The sequence below is a fragment of the Lepidochelys kempii genome, chromosome 14 (assembly GCF_965140285.1).
Source record: "Lepidochelys kempii isolate rLepKem1 chromosome 14, rLepKem1.hap1, whole genome shotgun sequence".
In the NCBI taxonomy this organism is placed as follows: Eukaryota; Metazoa; Chordata; order Testudines; family Cheloniidae; genus Lepidochelys; species Lepidochelys kempii.
In genome coordinates, this window is record NC_136393.1 from 70,426 (window position 1) to 91,146 (window position 20,721).

Consider the following 20,721-nt stretch of genomic DNA (forward strand, 5'->3'; position numbering starts at 1 on the left):
TTTCCTTATATCATTATGTCCCCTGTTCTTATGCTATGAGATGGGAAAAACAGAAGCTTCTAATCCACATTCTCTAGACCATTATTTTATATACTTCTATCATATCCCATTTTATTAACGTTTCTCTCTGACCTCCCTATGGTAGTGGCTACAACAAGGGAATGTCTTAAAAATGCATTTCTCTCAGTCTATTCTGATAACAAATGTCATGAATGCCTCCAGTCTAGGTTGGGGAACACATTTAGGGTCTCTGTCTGTGGTCTTCGGAAGCCTAATGAGGAGCAGTTCCCCAAAAACTTGCTAGAGCTGAGGGCCATCAGGCTGGCTTACAAATCTTTTCACCACAGATCAGAAACATAATTGTGTTGCCTCTGTCTATAAGTAATTGGTCGGTGTGGATGGTTCATTACAATAATATCTGGTCTGCACTTAACACTTTAAAAAAAAAAAAAAGTTGCTTACATCAAATGGAAGGGGACACATCATTGCTGACCTGAATTTGATGGGTTAGTTGTTGTGGCTCACCACTGATCGCATCCGACCAGAAGATTTATAGGTTCTTATCCAATTCAGACTACAAAGTTCAAGAACTCAGAGAGTTCTATATCGGGAGAGGATTCTTGGTGTGCTTGGCAAGAACACACATACTGCGGACAATACCAAATGGATAAAACCTTTATTAAAATTAACATAAAAATAAAAAATGCATTGAAACTTATAACTGCAAAACAGTAAAAGAATTCCAAAACTCCTGGTGGTACCGTTTCTATTAGAAGTACCTTAACCTAACATACTCATACCCTTCCTTGAGGACACGGTAATAGGAGGTGAAGGACCAGCCTCACTCCTGGCATGCCTGATTATGCAATGGTGCTGGCTTCCCCAATGGTTAGGAATGTTTATTATAGTGTACTGCACAAGCTGTGCTAATAGCGTGATAGAAGATAGAATAGATAGATGAAAAGGTAGTCTATAGAGTATAGGAGAACTGGAAAAAGCACTCCAAGAAACCGAAGCTTCAGGAGTTAGAAGAGCTTAGAATTTAGAAGAGCTGAACCCAGCAGAAGCTACCTCCTAAGAGCTCTCTTACAAGGTATTTGATAGGATCCTGACCTATGTAATTCAGGCCCAACTTACTATACCCAAATCTTATTTCCGTACCCTACAGAATTAATGGGTACCCTTCTACTATAGATCAGTGGATTATGACACTTACTTTCTAAATATATTCATAAGGATTTATCTCATTCCAAAACTGCCAACCTAGGCTCTCTTGATGACCTCCAAGTTGTGGTGTACCCTGCGGTTACCAACCACCTGTAGAAGCCGAATAAACCTGTGATGTGATGGGGATAGTTCCTCCCTCTGGTTCCCAAAAGTTCAGGGACCAGTCTCATCTGTGCCAAAGGTTGCCAGCCTTTATGCTGACATATTCTTAACTGATTATACTTTTTGCTATATAGCAGATCTTACAGGCCGGTAGGCTTCTTGCATTTCAGCAAAACTTCTTATTAGGAAACACATATCTCAACAAATCCTAAATGCCAAGGAATTAATACTAATAAAATATAAGAATAAAATGGATTAATTTCAGAAAAAGAAACATATTAATTGATACTGCTGGCTGGATTAGGATTATTTTGCTAGCCATTATATCCTACTATGGGCTACATCATCCATCACAAGTAAGCATTCAGATCTTCGGTGGCTCATGTGAAGATCTGCTTGAGACCAAGCAGAGATCCCATCTGTTTTAGACACCTTTTTTACACTGACAAGAAAGAGCTCCTCTTGCGCCTTTCCTCCATTTCCATTCATCCTGGAAATACGAAGATTTGGCAGAAGAGACCCAGAATGATCATAGTCTCACCAATCTGGACACGGCAGACTTGGTTATATCTGAGTTCCTGCATCTGTCCAAAGATGGATAGTCTCTTCCCTCTTCTCCCTGCTCCTCCAAGACAAGATGATGAGATAACAACTGGTTCTGTGGATGAAGGGAAAGCAGTGGACGTGTTATTCCTCGACTTTAGCAAAGCTTTTGACACGGTCTCCCACAGTATTCTTGTCAGCAAGTTAAAGTAGTATAGGCTGGATGGATGCACTACAAGGTGGGTAGAAAGTTGGCTAGATTGTCGGGCTCAACGGGTAGTGATCAATGGCTCCATGTCTAGTTGGCAGCCGGTATCTAGCGGAGTGCCCCAAGGGTCAGTCCTGGGCCGGTTTTGTTCAATATCTTCATTAATGATCTGGACGATGGTGTGGATTGCACCCTCAGCAAGTTTGCGGATGACTCTAAACTGGAAGGAGTGGTAGATACGCTGGAGGGTAGGGATAGGATACAGAGGGACCTAGACAAATTGGAGGATTGGGCCAAAAGAAATCTGATGAGGTTCAACAAGGACAAGTGCAGAGTCCTGCACTTAGGACGGAAGAATCCAATGCAGCGCTACAGACTAGGGACCGAATTTGCTAGGCAGCAGTTCTGCATAGAAGGACCTAGGGGTGACAGTGGATGAGAAGCTGGATATGAGTCAACAGTGTGCCCTTGTTGCCAGGAAGGCCAGTGGCATTTTGGGGTGTATACGTAGGGGCATTGCCAGCAGATCGAGGGACATGATCGTTCCCCTCTATTCGACACTGGTGAGGCCTCATCTGGAGTACTGTGTCCAGTTTTGGGTCCCACACTACAAGAAGGATGTGGAGAAATTGGAGAGAGTCCAGCGAAGGGCAACAAAAATGATTAGAGGTCTGGAACACATGACTTATGAGGAGAGGCTGTGGGAACTGGGATTGTTTAGTTTGCAGAAGAGAAGAATGAGGAGGGATTTGATAGCTGCTTTTAACTACCTGAAAGGTGGATCCAAAGAGGATGGATCTAGACTATTCTCAGTGATAGCAGATGACAGGACAAGGAGTAATGGTCTCAAGTTGCAGTGGGGGAGATTTAGGTTGGATATTAGGAACCACTAGGAGGGTGGTGAAACACTGGAATGCGTTACCTAGGGAGGTGGTGGAATCCCCTTCCTTAGAAGTTTTTAAGGTCAGGCTTGACAAAGCCCTGGCTGGGATGATTTAGTTGGGATTGGTCCTGCTCTGGGCCGGGGGTTGGACTAGATGGCCTCCAGAGGTCCCTTCCAACTCTGTTATTCTATGATTCCTTGTCACAGGAGAACAGCAATCTGTACTGGGACCTGTACTATTCAACATATTAATGAACGATCTGCAAAAGGCGGTGAACAAAAGTGGCAATGTTTCTGGACAATATATAATTATTGAAGATAGTCAAGTCTAAAGCAGACTGCAAGGAGTTACACAGGAATCTCACAAAGCTGGGTGACTGGGCAACAAAATGGCAGATGAAATTGAATGTTAAGTGCAAAGTAATGAACATTGGAAAAAATAATCCCAACTATATATATATGATGGATTCTGAATTAGCTCTTGCCACCCAAGAAAGGGATCTTGGTGTCACTGTGGACCATTCTCTGAAAACGTCCACTCAGTATGCAGTAGCTGTCAAAAAGGCTTAACAGTCTGTTAGGAACTATTAGGAAAGGTATAGAAAATAAGATAGAAATATCATCATAAGAATCATAATGCTCCTACGTAAATATATGGTGTGCCTACACCTTGAATACTGTGTCCGGTTCTGGTCACCCCATCTCCAAAGAGGATGTTGAGGAACTGGAAAAGGTTCAAAGAAAAGCAACAAAGGTGATCAATGATATGGAAAGCTTCCATATGAGGAACTAAAAGGATTAGGGCTGTTCATCTTAGAAAAGAGAGGACTATGGGGGGGGGTCTGATAGAGGTCTATAAGATCATAAATAGTGTGAAAAAAGTGAATAGAGAAGTGTTGTATACCCTTTCCCACATAAACCAGAGGTCACCCTATGAAAATAATAGGTAGCAGGTTTAACACAAACAAGAGGAAGTACTTCTTCACATGGTGCACAACTAACCTGTGGAAGTCATACTTTTGGGAATCACAACATTCTATGAGAATGAGTGTTTTAAAAAAAAACAAAAACCTGGCTAAGTTCAGGCAGGACAGATCCATCAATAACTATTACCCAGGATGGTCAGGGATGCAACACCATGCTCAGGGTGACCCCAAACCTCTGAATATCAGAAGCCGGGAGAGGTAGATAGGGATGGATCATTTCATAATTTCCCTGGAGCTCTGGTATGGGCCACTGTCGAGACGGTGCTGGGCAGGGTGAGCCATGTTCTGAACCAGTATGGCAGCTCTTCTGTTCTTAAATCTTGACCTGGTCTTCTATCCAGTTTAAATGATGGTAGACTTTTCTTTTTCCCTCTCCACTGTAATCAAATCCAACACCTGGTTATTACGTAGGTTAACTTAACTGCTGTTTCTGCTTACTGTCACTGCAAAAGGGACTTAGGTGTTTGTCCATTCCCTGGTGAAACAGTTGTTTTTTTTTAAAAGGTCTTAACAACTAACACCTCTTTAAATCCTGTTTAACACTGTATTTCAAGAAAGTTAGGTGAACAGGCTAATACACAGCTAACGCCTGTCTTTCTCACAGCTAACGCCTCTCCTCGGCCAGTGTCTGGAATGGAGCGAGAACGGAAAGTGAGTATGAGACTGCATCGTGGTGCCCCTGTCAATATCTCTTCATCTGATTTAACAGGCCGCCAAGATACTTCTCGCATGTCAACTTCACAGGTACAGAATAAACACCTTTTTATGGGAAAAGGGAGGGTTTTAATTTGAGAGTACTTATTTTGATCAGGCTGTTGTACCTTCCTATGTCAGTTTACCAGTTAATCAGTGGGATTTCTTACTGAAGAATATTCACTTCCTTATTTTATAAAGGAGTTTAGAATATTTAGATATGTAGTTCCTACCTTTTTGCTTTGTTGGAGGTACCCGAGGAAATATGTTAACACTTGCCACTCATAAGGCCTTTGTCTTACGATATCAGTTCAACATATAACAAAGTATCATATTGATCTCTAAAGAACTGAACAAGGGCAATTTTTTTGTTTAATCTCCATCTTTCTATTTCTTTGTGTACCCCCAGTGGCAAGCCTTTTAATGCCAGGGCTGTATTAAAGAGTCATATGAGAAGATGTTCAGTATACAGTAGGAGCCCAAAGGGTCATATGTGCTATTTGGTGGAATGTGCTATATATTTGTTTCACTAAAGCAGTCAGAACAATGTCCTATATTTGCAATTAGACATGATTACAGGTATTATAATATTCAGGATCTTAAAGGATCTTCAAATTATCTTAGTCATTTTAACTGCAGAATTCAAAAGTCTTGTGCAATCTAGAAAACATGGCTTGCACATTTTAGTGTTTTGGATGTTTTTTTCTGTTTGTTTTTTTACTGCTGAGAGTATCTAATATTGTAGAAATATAGCAATTGCTGTAAATCTGAGGTGTAAATATCGTGTGGTATACTTAGTCAAGATAATTAAGTCTTGAACTGCATTTCTTTCTTCCACGTAATCTTTTACTTTTCTATTCCACTTCTGCCTTGTTCCTTCTTTCACTGTATCTTTCCTGTTTTAATAGCGAGGTAGAAGCCTTAAACATGCTATCAGGTACCTTTCCTTTACAACTTCTGGATTTTTCGCTTAACTCCCAGTACTTGTATTTCCCTTTTTAAAGTGTAAAAGTAAAATTTTCTTAACTTTACTAGCTTTTTGGACATTTTGTAAACAATTGGCTTCTTTCTTCCCATCCGTGGCTTTCTAGGAGAAACAAACTGCTAATTGAGTATTTAATACTTATTTGACAAGCACATCATCACTGTCTTTAGTTAGGGTGACATAATTCTGTCAGAATTCAATTTGTATGCTTTCTGCAGAGTTCACCGTCTCTCTGCATTAATGGACTTTTTAACAAGTCCATTAATGCAGGACTAATTAATTAATTAGTTAAATTAATATCCTTTTAAAAATGTATGCCATTGTTTTTCCTACACAGTAGACACTCACTAGCTGTTTTTATAAATAGTTAAAATTGTGCCTAAACTGCTTTAGTGACTGTTTAAGTGCAACCTGTATAGGATGGTGGTAGGCTACAGTGTAAATGGTCATCCTGTGGTGGTGGTCATTATAGAATTGCCTTTAAATCAATACAGCATTCTTAGTGTATAGAGAAGATGGGAAATTCTAGACCCAACAGAACCTGTATCTTAAATTTTAGTATACAGATGCATCCGATGAAGTGAGCTGTAGGTCATGAAAGCTTATGCTCAAATAAATTGGTTAGTCTCTAAGGTGCTACAAGTACTCCTTTTCTTTTTGCGAATACAGACTAACACGGCTGTTACTCTGAAACCTGTTAGTATATACATGGCTCATCTTAGGGTTCTCTAGAATACAAACTTATCTCCAGACATAAATTAGATTGTGGAGACTTCAGCGATGTATTTGCTTTGAAATATCAGTTATTCAGTTTCCTTCTATTCAATTAATTGCAAGTAACTCAAAACAAATTAACTCGATTAAACTAATTAATCGTGATTAATCACAATTTTTATCGCAGTGTTAATAATAGAATAACAATTTAAATTTCTTATAAATAACTTTGGATGATTTATACATTTTCAAATATATTGATTTCAGTTACAACACAGAATACAACGTGTACAGTACTCACTTTATATTATTTTTATTACAATATCTGCACAGTAAGAAAGATCAACAAAAGAAATATTTGCAGTTCACCTCATACAACAGGGGTGGGCAAACTTTTTGGCCCGAGGGCCACATCTGGGAGTAGAAATTGTATGCTGGGTCATGACTGCTCACAAAACTGGGGTTGGGTGCATGGGGGTTGAGGGCTCTGGTTGGGGGTGCAGGCTCTTGCAGTCCAAAAAATGAGGACTTCAGGGTGCAGGATGGGGATCCAGCTGGGGGTGCATGTTCTGGGGTGGGGCTAGGGATGAGTTTGGGGTGTAGGAGAGTCCTCTGGGCTGGGACTGAGGGGTTCGGAGTGCGGGAGAGGGATCAGGGCTGGGGCAGAGGGTTGAGCTGTGTGAATGGGTGCAGGAGCCAGCTAGGGGTGCAGGCTCTGAGGTGGGGCTGGGGATGAGGGGTTTGGAGTGCAGGAGGATGCTCTGGGATGGGATTGAGGGGTTTGGAGGGCGAGTGGGGGATCAGGGCTGGGGCAGGGGGTTGTGGCGTGGGGGGAGGCTCAGAGGTGCAGGCTCTGGGTGGTGGTTACCTCAAGTGGCTCCCATAGGCAGTGGCATGTCCCTTCTCTGACTCCTATGCAGAGGCGTGGCTGGGTGGCTCTGCATGCTATCCCGTCCGCAGACACGTTCCTGGCCAATGGGAGCTGCAGGGGCAGAACTTGGGGCAGGGGGCAGAGAGGAGCCCCCTGGCTGCCCCTATGCATAGGAGCCGGGGGTGGGGGGAATGCCGCTGCTTCCGGGAGCTGCGTGGAGCGGCCCCCAACTGCTCCCCAGCTGGAGCACCAGAATGGGGTAAGCCTCAGAGCCCGCTCCCACGCAGGAGCTCGAGGGCCGGATTACAATGGCTCATGGGCCAGATTCGGCCCACAGGCTGTAGTTTGACCACTCCTGTCATACAGGTACTGGAATGCAGACTCTTTATCGTGAAAGTGCAACTTACAAATGTAGAATTTTGTTACATTGTTTTATTTTGAGTGCAGTTATGTAAAACTTTTTAGCTCTGAAGGGCAAGGTATTGAATGTTGAGTCCCAGATCACTGACTTGTCTGGTGGACCTGCTAGTTTAAAGCCGGGGAGGGTTGGAGTTGTACAGTTGGGGAGGAGGAAAGCGGTGCTTTTTCAGCAGATTTTGGGGGAAAGAAAGCAGCTATTTTGAGAAGTCTTAAATTTGGATTTGTATAAATCCTAGCTGAGATTGTGAGCATAATGTAAGTGAGGTGGTTATATCTGGACATTAAATACAACTTATAATATAGCTTTCACTGCCCCATATGTGGTGATTTTATTATGTTCAGAGATTTGGCAAAGTATAGTTAATATTGTTAAATCCCTTGGAGATCCTCAGATGAAAAGGTGATTGTCTTTTCTTGCCCAATAGGCATTATTTCAGTATGTACTTAGTGTTTAACTCTCAGATTTGATAGAATTTGAGATTCTTTGTAACGGTCGACATAAAAGCAAGTCATTAGTGGGGAAAAATTGCAGTAAGTGGTGTTTTATTCTTATTGCCTTCCATGTCTGAGTGTGTCTTGCTTGTAATGAAGGATTAAAACTCTTGATGGTAAAGTTTCAGAGTGTTCTGAATCCTGGTGTGGTTAATAACTCATTCCAGATCTTTAGCGTGGCAGTAGCTATGGAATGTTTGGCTCAAATTGGTGCAATGCATTTTTCTAAAGCATATTGGGACTTCGTGCCAGCCTGGATACATGAATCCCTTTGCAATTTTGGAGCCAAAGGGAGTAAAGAAAAAAATAATCTATTTTCATACCCTTGTAGCTACCCTTTGTTTAAAAGTCCTGTAGTTTCTCAGTCTATAAACTTACTTACTTTAGTGCATAGTTTAAAACATTTCAGGTCACCGTTAAACTTCAAACATATTTAGCATTTATTGAATTTCACTGATCTCAGAGACTTCCAAAATGTTTTTAGGTATTTCAGATTTGAATCACACTTCTATACTATAATATAGATGATACTACAAGAATAGTTAGGGAAAATGTTTAATATCAATTTTTGATTTCAAATATATCATGTACAATATTTGAGAGGGTGAATATATTGAACCATCCAGATTTGTTGTCAGTTTCCTCATTGATAATTCCAGGCACAAGATGTTCTTCGAAGCATGTATTTAAGATTATTTTATTTATGGTTAAGGAATCGTGCCTTTTAAATTTCTGATTGTTCCACAGTTGACACTGAAAAATTGGATTCTGGTTGGTGGTGATAGCTCCAAAATAAAGCAGACAGTGTTAAAGGTTCTCATTTGCACTGATACTGCAGAAATAAGTTTCAGATTTTTTTATTTGAATAGTGACTCATGCCTTAGTGTAGGGAATTTTTGTTTTCTAACTGTTATAATCCAACCAGGCCAAAAGAATTTTTTTCCCCATTTAATTTCAAAGGTGCTGAATCCTTTTTATATAAGATAAAATAAACTGATTGGGTATTTGGGATCTTTTTGATCAGGAAAATGTGCCATGTCTCACCTCAGTCAGGGGTTCTCCAGGATGATGTTGCCAGTTACTTTTAAAATTTTGTTTTAGCTGTAAGAGATGAAGATATCTGGAAAGATATAGGTATGTGTTCAAGTAGTCTGTACACATCCCCACTCCTGAGATGCACCAATGGTGCAGCCTGGACCAAAGTAACATTCTAGTAGCAGTGCTTGTCAGAGTGCTCTCACACACATGCTGCCCCTCCTCTTGCTGCTACACATATTTGGAGTGAATGGCTATAAAAGGGGGCTTGTCCCAACAACCACCTCAATTCTTTCCAACCCTGATAGCAGACAAACCAGGAATCTGGCCATCTCCCCCAACCTGCATGTGATGGAACAGATCATTCCCAGTGCTGTCTTTAGTTTATTATGTAACAGTTTTAATTTTTATTTCTTTCACTAAGGCTTTCACAGGGGCTCAGATCCCCCGGTTCCAAACTGTGGAACTGAAGACCACAAAGTTGGGGTTCAAGAGATATGCCTTTTGCCCTGCTATCTTTCCTATTTCAGATGCACGTGTGAATTGTTTCGCCTTCTTGGAGGAAGGTCATTCACTATTTTAATCCTCTATATGCAGCAGACTGAGCACCAGAGCTAGCAAGAAGTTTCAGAATCAGCTCCAAGCATTGCTACTGGAGGAAGCATTAGCAGCTAAACTTTCTGGCTCCAAGCCAAAGGGATCCACAACTGTTAGAGACCTGATTCCCCTCTGACAAATGATGGGTCCAGAAAGCCCAACAGTTCTCTGGTGCAGGTGTCTATCTTCTTAACTGGAGCCAGTCCTAAGGTGCCAGTCAATGTGAATCCACTTTATTGGATTATACTGTGCAGAAATCCCTAGTCTCACAGTTTCAGACTCTTCTGAAAGAGACAGACTATGAGAGCATGCCATTAAGGAACTTGTTCCTTACAACAAAATCCAAAAGCATTCCTTCAAGGTGGAAGCTAGAGGCAAATCAAATGGTGATATAGAGCAGTGGTTCTCAAAGCCGGTCCGCCGCTTGTTCAGGGAAAGCCCCTGGTGCGCCAGCCAGTTTGTTTACCTGCCGCGTCTGTAGGTTCGGCCAATCGCGACTCCCACTGGCCGCAGTTTGCTGCTCCAGGCCAATGGGGGCTGTGGAAAGGGCGGCCAGCATGTCCCTTGGCCTGCTCCGCTTCTCGCAGCCCCCATTGGCCTGGAGCAGTGAACTGCGGCCAGTGGGAGCCGCGATCGGCTGAACCTGCGGATGCAGCAGGTAAACACACCGGTCCGGCGCACCAGGGGCTTTCCCTGAACAAGCGGTTGACCGGCTTTGAGAACCACTGATATAGAGGACCAAGGTTGTACTATAGAGCCATACCCTGCCCCTGATCCAGGGCCAATGGTTAGCTTGAAAATTAATCAGAAGCCTAATAAAACACATATTGCTTCCTTCAAACTGTTGGATATTGCAAGCTCTATGATTCAGTAGCCATCGTTTTGTTCTGTGTTTATTCACTAGTATTTCTAGTTCTTCCTGTTTATTCCCCATACCTCTTGAATTAGTATACAGACATCTAAGATAATGATGTGATTTCCCCTCTCTGTTCCCTCATCTCTCCTTTATCCTTGCTATAATTGACCATGCTCCCCCCAGATTCCAACCCTTTTCCCAGGTATCCATGTTTGTGCTTTACTTATAGGCTTTTGTCTCCTGTCCCCATTAAAACCAGTTTAAAGCCCTCCTCACTAGGTTAGCCAGTCTGTAACCAAAGACACTCTTCTCCTTCCTTGATAAGTGGACCCCCTCTCCGCTCAACTGTCCTTCTTCCTAGAACGGTATCCTGTGGTCAGGGAAGCCAAACCCCTGTGTTTTGAGTGTTAAAATACTCCTAAATCATTAATGAAAAGCAACAGAGCACTCTCTCTGGCTTGCTTTAGACATACTCTCATATTAGAAATCTGTAGATCTGCCATTTGGCGTCTAGATCAGATGCTCAGTTGGTAAGACAGTACTGCAATCCTTATTTAACCATCCCAACCATGCAGAGGGAGGAGCACTACTTGCCAAATTCCTAAGAGTGGGAATATACAAAAAAGGTACTCTAAGAAGAAATGAAAGCTACTCACCTGTAACCAGGGTTCTTAAAGATAACCTCTGCACATTCATACTCCCAGCCCACTTTCCCTTCTTGTTTGGAATGCTGATTTCAGCTACCTCAATCTGGGAAAAATTATGGAAAAGCTGCTACAGGTTTCCATTAATAAAGAATTGAAGGAAGGCAATATAATGCTAGTCAACGTGGTTTTATGGAAAATACGTCTTGTCAAGCAAATTTTATTTCATTCTTTGAGATGTTTGGTTGATAAAAGTAATTGCGTAGATGTAATATACTTAGTACTTCATGACATTCTGATTAAATAACTAGCCCTATACAACATCAATGAAGCACATGTTATATGGATTAAGACCTGGCTAACTGTCAGATCTTCAAAAAGGTAGCTGTCAATGGGGAATCATTAAATAGAGGTGTTTCTAGTAGAGTTCTGCAGGGATCAGTACTAGACCCACTGCTATTCAGCATGTAAGTTAATGATCTGGAAGTAAATATAAAATCACTGTTGATAATTTTCAGGTGGCACCTGTCCAATTTATTTGAATATTAACATTTGGTAGACATGCCTGGTCAGTCAAATGTGGGTATATAGAAATTTCACTCAATTAAATGAAATCACCTGCAACAACATATTATAGGAGGTGCAAAGATGTTCATTGTGTAATATGGTAACACTCTGTTAAATAGAAAGCTCTGACAATATTCCTGTGTATTAGCTTTTGTTTAAAGAGTTTTTGTAATGATTGTTTGATATTTACATGCAAGGATTTGTAAACTAATAAAAACTTCCTCAAATAATATTTTTAAAGCATTTTGGAAGAATTGCAGATGGCGCAAATGTTGGCAGAATGATTGATAAATAAAGGTGAGGACAGGGCAGTCATACATAGCTATCTGGATTGTGTGGTAAGCTGGGCCCATCCCAACAAAAAGAACGCAGTCCATATCTAAAGAATGGGGGGCTGTATCCTGGAAAGCAGTGACTCTGAAAAGGGTTTTAAGGGTCATAGTGGACAAACCGTTCAATATGAGCTCCCAGTGTGATGCTCTGGCAAAAAGCCCTAACATCCTTAGGGTATGTCTACACTACGAAATCAGGTCGAATTTATAGAAGTCAGTTTTCTAGAAAGCGTTTTTATACAGTCGACCGTGTGTGTCCCCACACAAATGCTCTAAGTGCATGTAGTCGGCGCAGTGTGTCCACAGTACTGAGGCAACCGTCTATTTCCAGAGTGTTGCACTGTGGGTAGCTATCCCACAGTTCCCGCAGTCTCTGCCGCCCATTTGAATTCTGGGTAGAAATCCCAGTGCCTGATGGGGCTAAAACATTGTCGCAGGTGGTTCTGGGTACATATCGTCAGGCCCCCCTTCCTTCCCTCCTTCCGTGAAAGCAAGGGCAGACGATCGTTTTGCGCTTTTTTTCTTGAGTTACCTGTGCAGACACCGTACCACAGCAAGCATGTAGCCCGCTCAGCTAACCATCACCGTATGTCTTCTGGGTGCTGGCAGACGCGGTACTGCATTGCTACACAGCAGCAGTTTATTGCCTTTTGGCAGCAGACAGTGCAATATGACTGGTAGCCGTCGTCGATGTAGTCCTGGGTGCTCTTTTAACCGACCTCGATGAGGTCGGGGCGCCTGGGCAAACATGGGAGTGACTCAGCCAGGTCATTTCCCTTTTAAGTTTTGTCTCATGGCAATTGAGTCCTACCGGCAGTGCACTGTCTTTTAATCAGCAGCCAGCAGAAGAGGATGGCCAGCAGTCATACTGCACCATCTTCTGCCGAGCACCCAGGAGATGACGATGGCTAGCGGTCGTACTGCATGGTCTGCTGCCAGCAAGATGTATAAAGATAGATGAAGTGGCTCAAATCAAGAAATAGACCAGATTTGTTTTGTATTCATTTTCTCCTCCCTCCCTCCGTGAAATCAACGGCCTGCTAAACCCAGTTTTGAGTTCTATCCTTGAGGTTTTGAGTTCTATCCTTGAGGGGGCCATTCAGTTTCTCGCAAAGCCACCCCCTTTGTTGATTTTAATTCCCTGTAAGCCAACCCTGTAAGCCATGTCATCAGTCGCCACTCCCTCCGTCAGGGCAATGGCAGACTATCGTTCTACGCCTTTTTTCTGTGCAGACGCCATATCACAGCAAGCATGGAGCCCGCGCGGATCACTTTGGCAATCAGGAGCACATTAACACCACACACATTATCCAGCAGTATATGCAGCACTAGAACCTGGTAAAGCAAAACCGGGCGAGTAGGCGACGTCAGCACGGTGACGAGAGTGATGAGGACACTCATCCTCAGGAGGGCCAAATCACACCTGGAGCTGCAGCTAGCAAGAGATGTCAAGAGTAACAGGAAGGGTTTCTTCAGGTATGTTGGCAACAAGAAGAAAGCCAAGGAAAGTGTGGGCCCCTTAATGAATGAGGGAGGATGTGGAAAAAGCTAATGTACTCAATGCTTTTTTTGCCTCTGTCTTCACTAAGAAGGTCAGCTCCCAGACTGCTGTGCTGGGCATCACAACATGGGGAATAGATGGCCAGCCCTCTGTGGAGAAAGAGGTGGTTAGGGACTATTTAGAAAAGCTGGACGTGCACAAGTTCATGGGGCCAGACGAGTTGCATCCGAGAGTGCTAAAGGAATTGGCGGCTATGATTGCAGAGCCATTGGCCATTATCTTTGAAAACTCATGGCGAATGGGGGAAGTCCCGGATGACTGGAAAAAGGCTAATGTAGTGCCCGTCTTTAAAAAAGGGAAGAAGGAGGATCCTGGGAACTACAGGCCAGTCAGCCTCACCTCAGTCCCCGGAAAAATCATGGAGCAGGTCCTCAAAGAATCAATCCTGAAGCACTTACATGAGAGGAAAGTGATCAGGAACAGTCAGCATGGATTCACCAAGGGCAAGTCATGCCTGACTAATCTAATCGCCTTCTATGATGAGATTACTGGTTCTGTGGATGAAGGGAAAGCAGTGGATGTATTGTTTCTTGACTTTAGCAAAGCTTTTGACACGGTCTCCCACAGTATTCTTGCCAGCAAGTTAAAGAAGTATGGGCTGGATGAATGCACTATAAGGTGGGTAGAAAGTTGGCTAGCTTGTCCGGCTCAAGAGGTAGTGATCAATGGCTCCATGTCTAGTTGGCAGCCGGTGTCAAGTGGAGTGCCCCAGGGGTCAGTCCTGGGGCCGGTTTTGTTCAATATCTTCATTTAATGTGTGGATTGCACTCTCAGCAAATTTGTGGATGATACTAAACTGGGAGGAGTGGTAGATACGCTGGAGGGCAGTGATAGGCTACAGAGGGACCTAGACAAATTGGAGGATTGGGCCAAAAGAAATCTGATGAGGTTCAATAAGGATAAGTGCAGGGTCCTGCACTTAGGACAGAAGAACCCAATGCACAGCTACAGACTAGGGACCGAATGGCTAGGCAGCAGTTCTGCGGAAAAGGACCTAGGGGTGACAGTGGACGAGAAGCTGGATATGAGTCAGCAGTGTGCCCTTGTTGCCAAGAAGGCCAATGGCATTTTGGGATGTAGAAGTAGGGGCATAGCGAGCAGATCGAGGGACGTGATCGTCCCCCTCTATTCGATATTGGTGAGGCCTCATCTGGAGTACTGTGTCCAGTTTTGGGCCCCACACTACAAGAAAGATGTGGAGAAATTGGAGAGAGTCCAGTGAAGGGCAACAAAAATGATTAGGGGTCTGGAACACATGACTTATGAGGAGAAGCTGAGGGAACTGGGATTGTTTAGTCTGCAGAAGAGAAGAATGAGGGGGGATTTGATAGCTGCTTTCAACTACCTGAGAGGTGGTTCCAGAGAGGATGGTTCTAGACTATTCTCAGTGGTAGAAGAGGACAGGACAAGGAGTAATGGTCTCAAGTTGCAGTGGGGGAGGTTTAGGTTGGATATTAGGAAAAACTTTTTCACTAGGAGGGTGGTGAAACACTGGAATGCGTTACCTAGGGAGGTGGTAGAATCTCCTTCCTTAGAAGTTTTTAAGGTCAGGCTTGACAAAGCCCTGGCTGGGATGATTTAGTTGGGGATTGGTCCTGCTTTGAGCAGGGGGTTGGACTAGATGACCTCCTGAGGTCCCTTCCAACCCTGATATTCTATGATTCTATGACATGGACACAGACTTCTCTCAAAGCATGGGCCCTGGCAATGTGGACATCATGGTGCTAATGGGGCAGGTTCATGCGGTGGAATGCCAATTCTGGGCTCGGGAAACAAGCACAGACTGGGGGGACCGCATAGTGTTGCAGGTCTGGGACGATTCCCAGTGACTGCGAAACTTTTGCATGCGTAAGGGCACTTTCATGGAACTTTGTGACTTGCTTTCCCCTGCCTGAGGCTCAAGAATACCAAGATGAGAGCAGTCCTCACAGTTGAGAAGTGAGTGGCAATAGCCCTGTGGAAGCTTGCAACGCCAGACAGCTACCGGTCAGTCGGGAATCAATTTGGAGTGGGCAAATCTACTGTGGGGGCTGCTGTGATGCTAGTAGCCAATGCAATCAAAGATCTGCTGATATCAAGGGTAGTGACCCTGGGAAATGTGCAGGTCATAGTGGATGGCTTTGCTGCAGTGGGATTCCCAAACTGTGGTGGGGCCATAGACGGAACCCATATCCCTATAGAGCACCAAGCCGGCGAGTACATAAACCGCAAGGGGTACTTTTCAGTAGTGCTGCAAGCACTGGTGGATCACAAGGGACGTTTCACCAACATCAACGTGGGATGGCCGGAAAAGGTACATGATGCTCGCATCTTCAGGAACTCTGGTCTGATTCAAAAACTGCAGGAAGGAACTTTATTCCCAGACCAGAAAATAACCATTGGGGATGTTGAAATGCCTATAGTTATCCTTGGGGACCCAGCCTACCCCTTAATGCCATGGCTCATGAAGCCATACACAGGCAGCCTGGACAGTAGTCAGGAGCTGTTCAACTACAGGCTGAGCAAGTGCAGAATGGTGGTAGAATGTGCATTTGGATGTTTAAAAGCACGCTGGCGCAGTTTACTGACTCAGTTACACCTCAGCAAAGCCAATATTCCCACTGTTATTACTGCTTGCTGTGCGCGCCACAATATCTGTGAGTAAGGGGTTGACGTTTATGGCGGGGTGGGAGGTTGAGGCAAATCACCTGGCCGCTGGTTACACACAGCCAGACACCAGGGCGGTTAGAAGAGCACAGGAGGTTGCGGTGCGCATCAGAGAAGCTTTGAAAACCAGTTTCATGACTGGCCAGGCTACGGTGTGAAAGTTCTGTTTGTTTCTCCTTGATGAAACCCCCTGCCTCTTCGTTCACTCTACTTCCCTGTAAGCTAACCACCCTCCCCTCCTCCCTTCGATCACTGCTTGCAGAGGCAATAAAGTCATTGTTGCTTCACATTCATGCATTCTTTATTAATTCATCACATAAATAGGGGGATAACTGCCAAGGTAGCCCAAGATGGGTGGTGGAGGAGAGAAGCACCAGGAGGGGTGGAGGAGGAGGGAAGGACAAGGCCACACAGCACTCTAAAAGTTTAAAACTTATTGAATGCCAGCCTTCTGTTGCTTGGGCAATCCTCTGGGGTGGAGTGGCTGGGTGGCCGGAGGCCCCCCCACTGCGTTCTCGGGCATCTGGGTGAGGAGGCTGTGGAACTTGGGGAGGAGGGCGGTTGGTTACACAGGGGCTGTAGCGGCTGTCTGTGCTCCTGCTGCCTTTCCTGCAGCTCAACCATACGCTGGAGCATATTAGTTTGATCCTCCAGCAGCCTCAGCATTGAATCCTGCCTCCTCTCGTCATGCTGCCGCCACCTTTCAGCTTCAGCCCTCTCTTCAGCCCGCCACCTCTCCTCCCGGTCATTTTGTGCTTTCCTGCACTCTGACATTGTCTGCTTCCACACATTTGTCTGTGCTCTGTCAGTGTGGGAGGACAGCATGAGCTCAGAGAACATTTCATCGCGAGTGTATTTTTTTCGCCTTCTGATCTTCGGTAGCCTCTGGGAAGGAGAAGATCCTGTGATCCTTGAAACACATGCAGCTGGTGGAGGAAAAAAAAGGGGACAGGGGTATTTTAAAAGGCACATTTTATAGAACAATGGATACATTCTTTCACGGTAAACCTTGCTGTTAACATTACATACATAGCACATGCTTTTGTTCCAAGGTTGCGTTTTGCCTCCCCCCAGCGCATGGCTAGCCCCTCCCTGTGGCTAACAGTAGGGAACATTTCTGTTCAGCCACAGGCAAACAGCCCAGCAGGAACGGGCTCCTCTGAATGTCCCCTTAAGAAAAGCACCCTATTTCAACCAGGTGACCATGAATGATGTCACTCTCCTGAGGATAACACAGAGAGATAAAGAATGGATGTTGTTTGAATGCCAGCAAACATACACTGCAATGCTTTGTTCTACAATGATTCCCAAGTACGTACTACTGGCCTGGAGTAGTAAAGTGTCCTACCATGGGTGGATGGAATAAGGCTGCCCTCCCCAGAAACCTTTTGCAAAGGCTTTGGGAGTACATCCAGGAGAGCCGCAAATGCCAGGGCAAATTAATCATTAAACATGCCTGCTTTTAAATCATGGATACTATTTTAAAAGGTACACTCACCAGAGGTCCCTTCTCCGCCTGGCAGATCCGGGAGGCAGCCTTGGGTGGGTTCAGGAGGTACTGGCTCCAGGTCCAGGGTGAGAAACAGTTCCTGACTGTCGGGAAAACCGGTTTCTCTGCTTGCTTGCTGTGAGCTATCTACAACCTCATCATCTTCCTCATCCCCAAAACCTGCTTCTGCGTTGCCTCCATCTCCACTGAAGGAGTCAAACAACACAGTTGGGGTAGTGGTGGCTGAACCCCCTAAAACGGCATGCAGCTCATCATAGAAGCGGGCATGTTTTGGGCTCTGACCTGGAGCGGCCGTTCGCCTCTCTGGTTTTCTGGTAGGCTTGCCTCAGCTCCTTAAGTGTCACACAGCACTGCTTCACGTCCCTGTTATGGCCTCTGTCCTTCATGCCCTGGGAGATTTTTGACGAATGTTTTGGCATTTCAAAAGCTGGAACATAGTTCTGATAGCACAGATTCCTCTCCCCATACAGCGATCAGATCCCGTACCTCCTGTTCAGTCCATGCTGGAGCTCTTTTGCGATTCTGGGACTCCATCATGGTCACCTCTGCTGATGAGCTCTGCATGGTCACCTGCAGCTTGCCACGCTGGCCAAACAGGAAATTGACATTCAAAAGTTCGCGGGCCTTTTCCTGTCTACCTGGCCAGTGCATCTGAGTTGAGAGTGCTGTCCAGAGCGGTCACAATGGAGCACTCTGGGATAGCTCACAGAGGCCAATACTGTCTAATTGTGTCCACAGTACCCCAAATTTGACCCAGCAAGGCCGATTTCAGTGCTAATCCCCTTGTTGGGGGGTGGAGTAAGGAAATCGATTTTAAGAGCCCTTTAAGTCGAAAAAAAAGGGCTTCGTCGTGTGGATGGGTGCAGGGTTAAATCAATTTAACACTGCTAAATTCGACCTCAACTCCTAGTGTAGACCAGGGCATGGATTTATAAACAAAGGAATAGGAATTAGGAGTTGGGATGTGTGTTTACCTATGTATGAGAGTGATACTGGAATACTTTTGTCCCATTTTGATGTTCGCATTTCAAAAAGGATATTGAAAAATAGGAGAGGATGCAGACAAAAGCCTCAAATGATTTGAGGGCTGGAAAGAATGCCTTTCAGTGACACATGGAGCCCAGTCTGTTTAGCTTATCGAAAAGTTCAAGAAGTGACTTGATCACTATGTATACAAGTTCCTTCATGGGGAGAAAATACTTGCTACTAAAGGACTCTTAAATCTATCAGAGAAAGGCATGAGAAGAACCAGGGACTGGAAGTTAAAGCCAGACAAATTCATATTAGAAATAAGGCACAATATTTTAACAGTGAGGATTATGAACTACTGGAACAAACTATGAAAGAATGTGGTGGATTCTCCATCTTTTAATGTCTAGAAATCCAAGACTGGATTCCTTTCTGGGGGATATGCTCTAGTCAAACACAAGTTAATGGTCTGCACAGAGGTAACTGGAAGAAATGTTCTGGCCTGTGTGAAGCAGGATGTCATACTAGATGAACTAATGGTCTCTTCTGGCTTTAAAATGAATCTATGAACTTCTGGATCCGAGAAGGTGGTGGAAGTACCTGAAGCAGTCAGTCAGCATGCCATCCTACCTTTTTATAGCTACACCCTTTGAGTGTTAAGGAGTAGTGATGGAAGGATAGTGGGTGCATGAGCGCTCCCACAGGCACTGCTACTAAAAGTTCCAGTCCAGACTGCACAATCGGGCACATCTCAGGCGAGTGAACGTGTAGAAGTTGTCTTGAACTCCAGTGACAGGTGTGTAATCTTTGTTTCTCTCCATACAGGGCTCAATTTTGTAAGACTGTTTCAATGGAACTTCTTACATGCTTAAAGTTAAGCACGTGCGTAAGTGCTTTGCTAGATGCAGAGTGCACAGCACTTTGCAGGATCAAGCTCTTGCACGACTCCTATTTATGCTAATAATAGATTGAGAATTCTCTCTGTAGTTTGGAGGAAAAGGTTTAGAATACTTACAAGAATAAAGGAATATTGGAATAAGTCTCTTTGACAAAGGAAAATGTTTTTAAATCAGTGGCCAGCAGTGGCAATGAACAGTCAGTGTTATTACCACTTTATTGGAATAAAACAGAGGCTGGAACAAAAATGCACTTCCAAAATACAGTTCATTCTTCACTTCCTGATGAGAAAACCTTTATTCATATGTTAATCTTTATAGGGATCATTTTCTACATAGTTCCTCAAACCCTGAGATTTCAGCTTTCTTTGAGGGGAAAAAATTTTTTTGTTCCTTTTAAAATATCTATTAGTACAGAAACAAGTCTTGTAGCAATCTGAAATTGAAGTCCTTGGAAAATATATCTAGGTTCAACTGCAAATTTAGGTTGGATTTTGTAGTCAACTTTATATATTTGGACAGTAGAACTGTTACAATTTGCTGTCTTTTCCCCCACCTCAGAATAGCATTCCCTTCGAACATCATGGCAAGTAGCTGCTCGTCTCCTCGTTGGAAGGCAGCACTGGGTGAGTCCCTTCTTGTTAGACCCAAATCATTTTGGATGGGGTGGGATTAAATCCTGTGGAAACATCAGATTTGGCACTTTCTCCTCACATTAACTCTTACAATTGTATGCTTTATCTCTGTGCCCTACGCTCAGATGTCAGGTACTTGACGTGGCATTAGGATTCCTTCTGAATGTAAAAGTAAACATCCTTCTAAGAGTTGAAGTATTTACTACTGTTCTTCCTAAATTGTTTAGTAGAATTAATTGGTGATTTGGGAAGCCCCTATGGCTATTAAGGCATTGCTAATAAAATAAGCAGATCAGCAACTCTAAACCATCTAACGATCCTAGAACCACTAGTTACACCATAATTATGC

At 43.9% G+C, this 20,721-nt stretch overlaps 2 protein-coding genes across 4 annotated transcripts in view; one reads left to right on the forward strand and one right to left on the reverse strand.

The window, feature by feature from the left end:
* CSNK1D (casein kinase 1 delta) overlaps positions 1–20,721 on the forward strand; it is a 68,924-nt gene that overhangs the window by 44,560 nt on the left and 3,643 nt on the right. For 2 of the 3 annotated variants that reach the window (XM_073310935.2, XM_073310933.2), the window contains one exon: positions 4,554–4,693. In XM_073310935.2, coding sequence (XP_073167036.1) covers positions 4,554–4,693 — 140 coding nt within the window. Of the gene's footprint in view, positions 1–4,553; positions 4,694–20,298; positions 20,364–20,721 lie in introns of all 3 variants that reach the window. The other variant, XM_073310934.2, reaches the window with a different exon arrangement.
* Positions 16,584–18,184, reverse strand: LOC144929309 (uncharacterized). Its single transcript, XM_078848467.1, has 2 exons — positions 17,861–18,184; positions 16,584–17,288 (listed from the first exon to the last, which is right to left on the reverse strand). The coding sequence occupies exon 2, from the start codon at positions 17,200–17,202 to the stop codon at positions 16,789–16,791; it is 414 nt and encodes a 137-aa protein (XP_078704593.1). The 5' UTR covers positions 17,203–17,288; positions 17,861–18,184; the 3' UTR covers positions 16,584–16,788.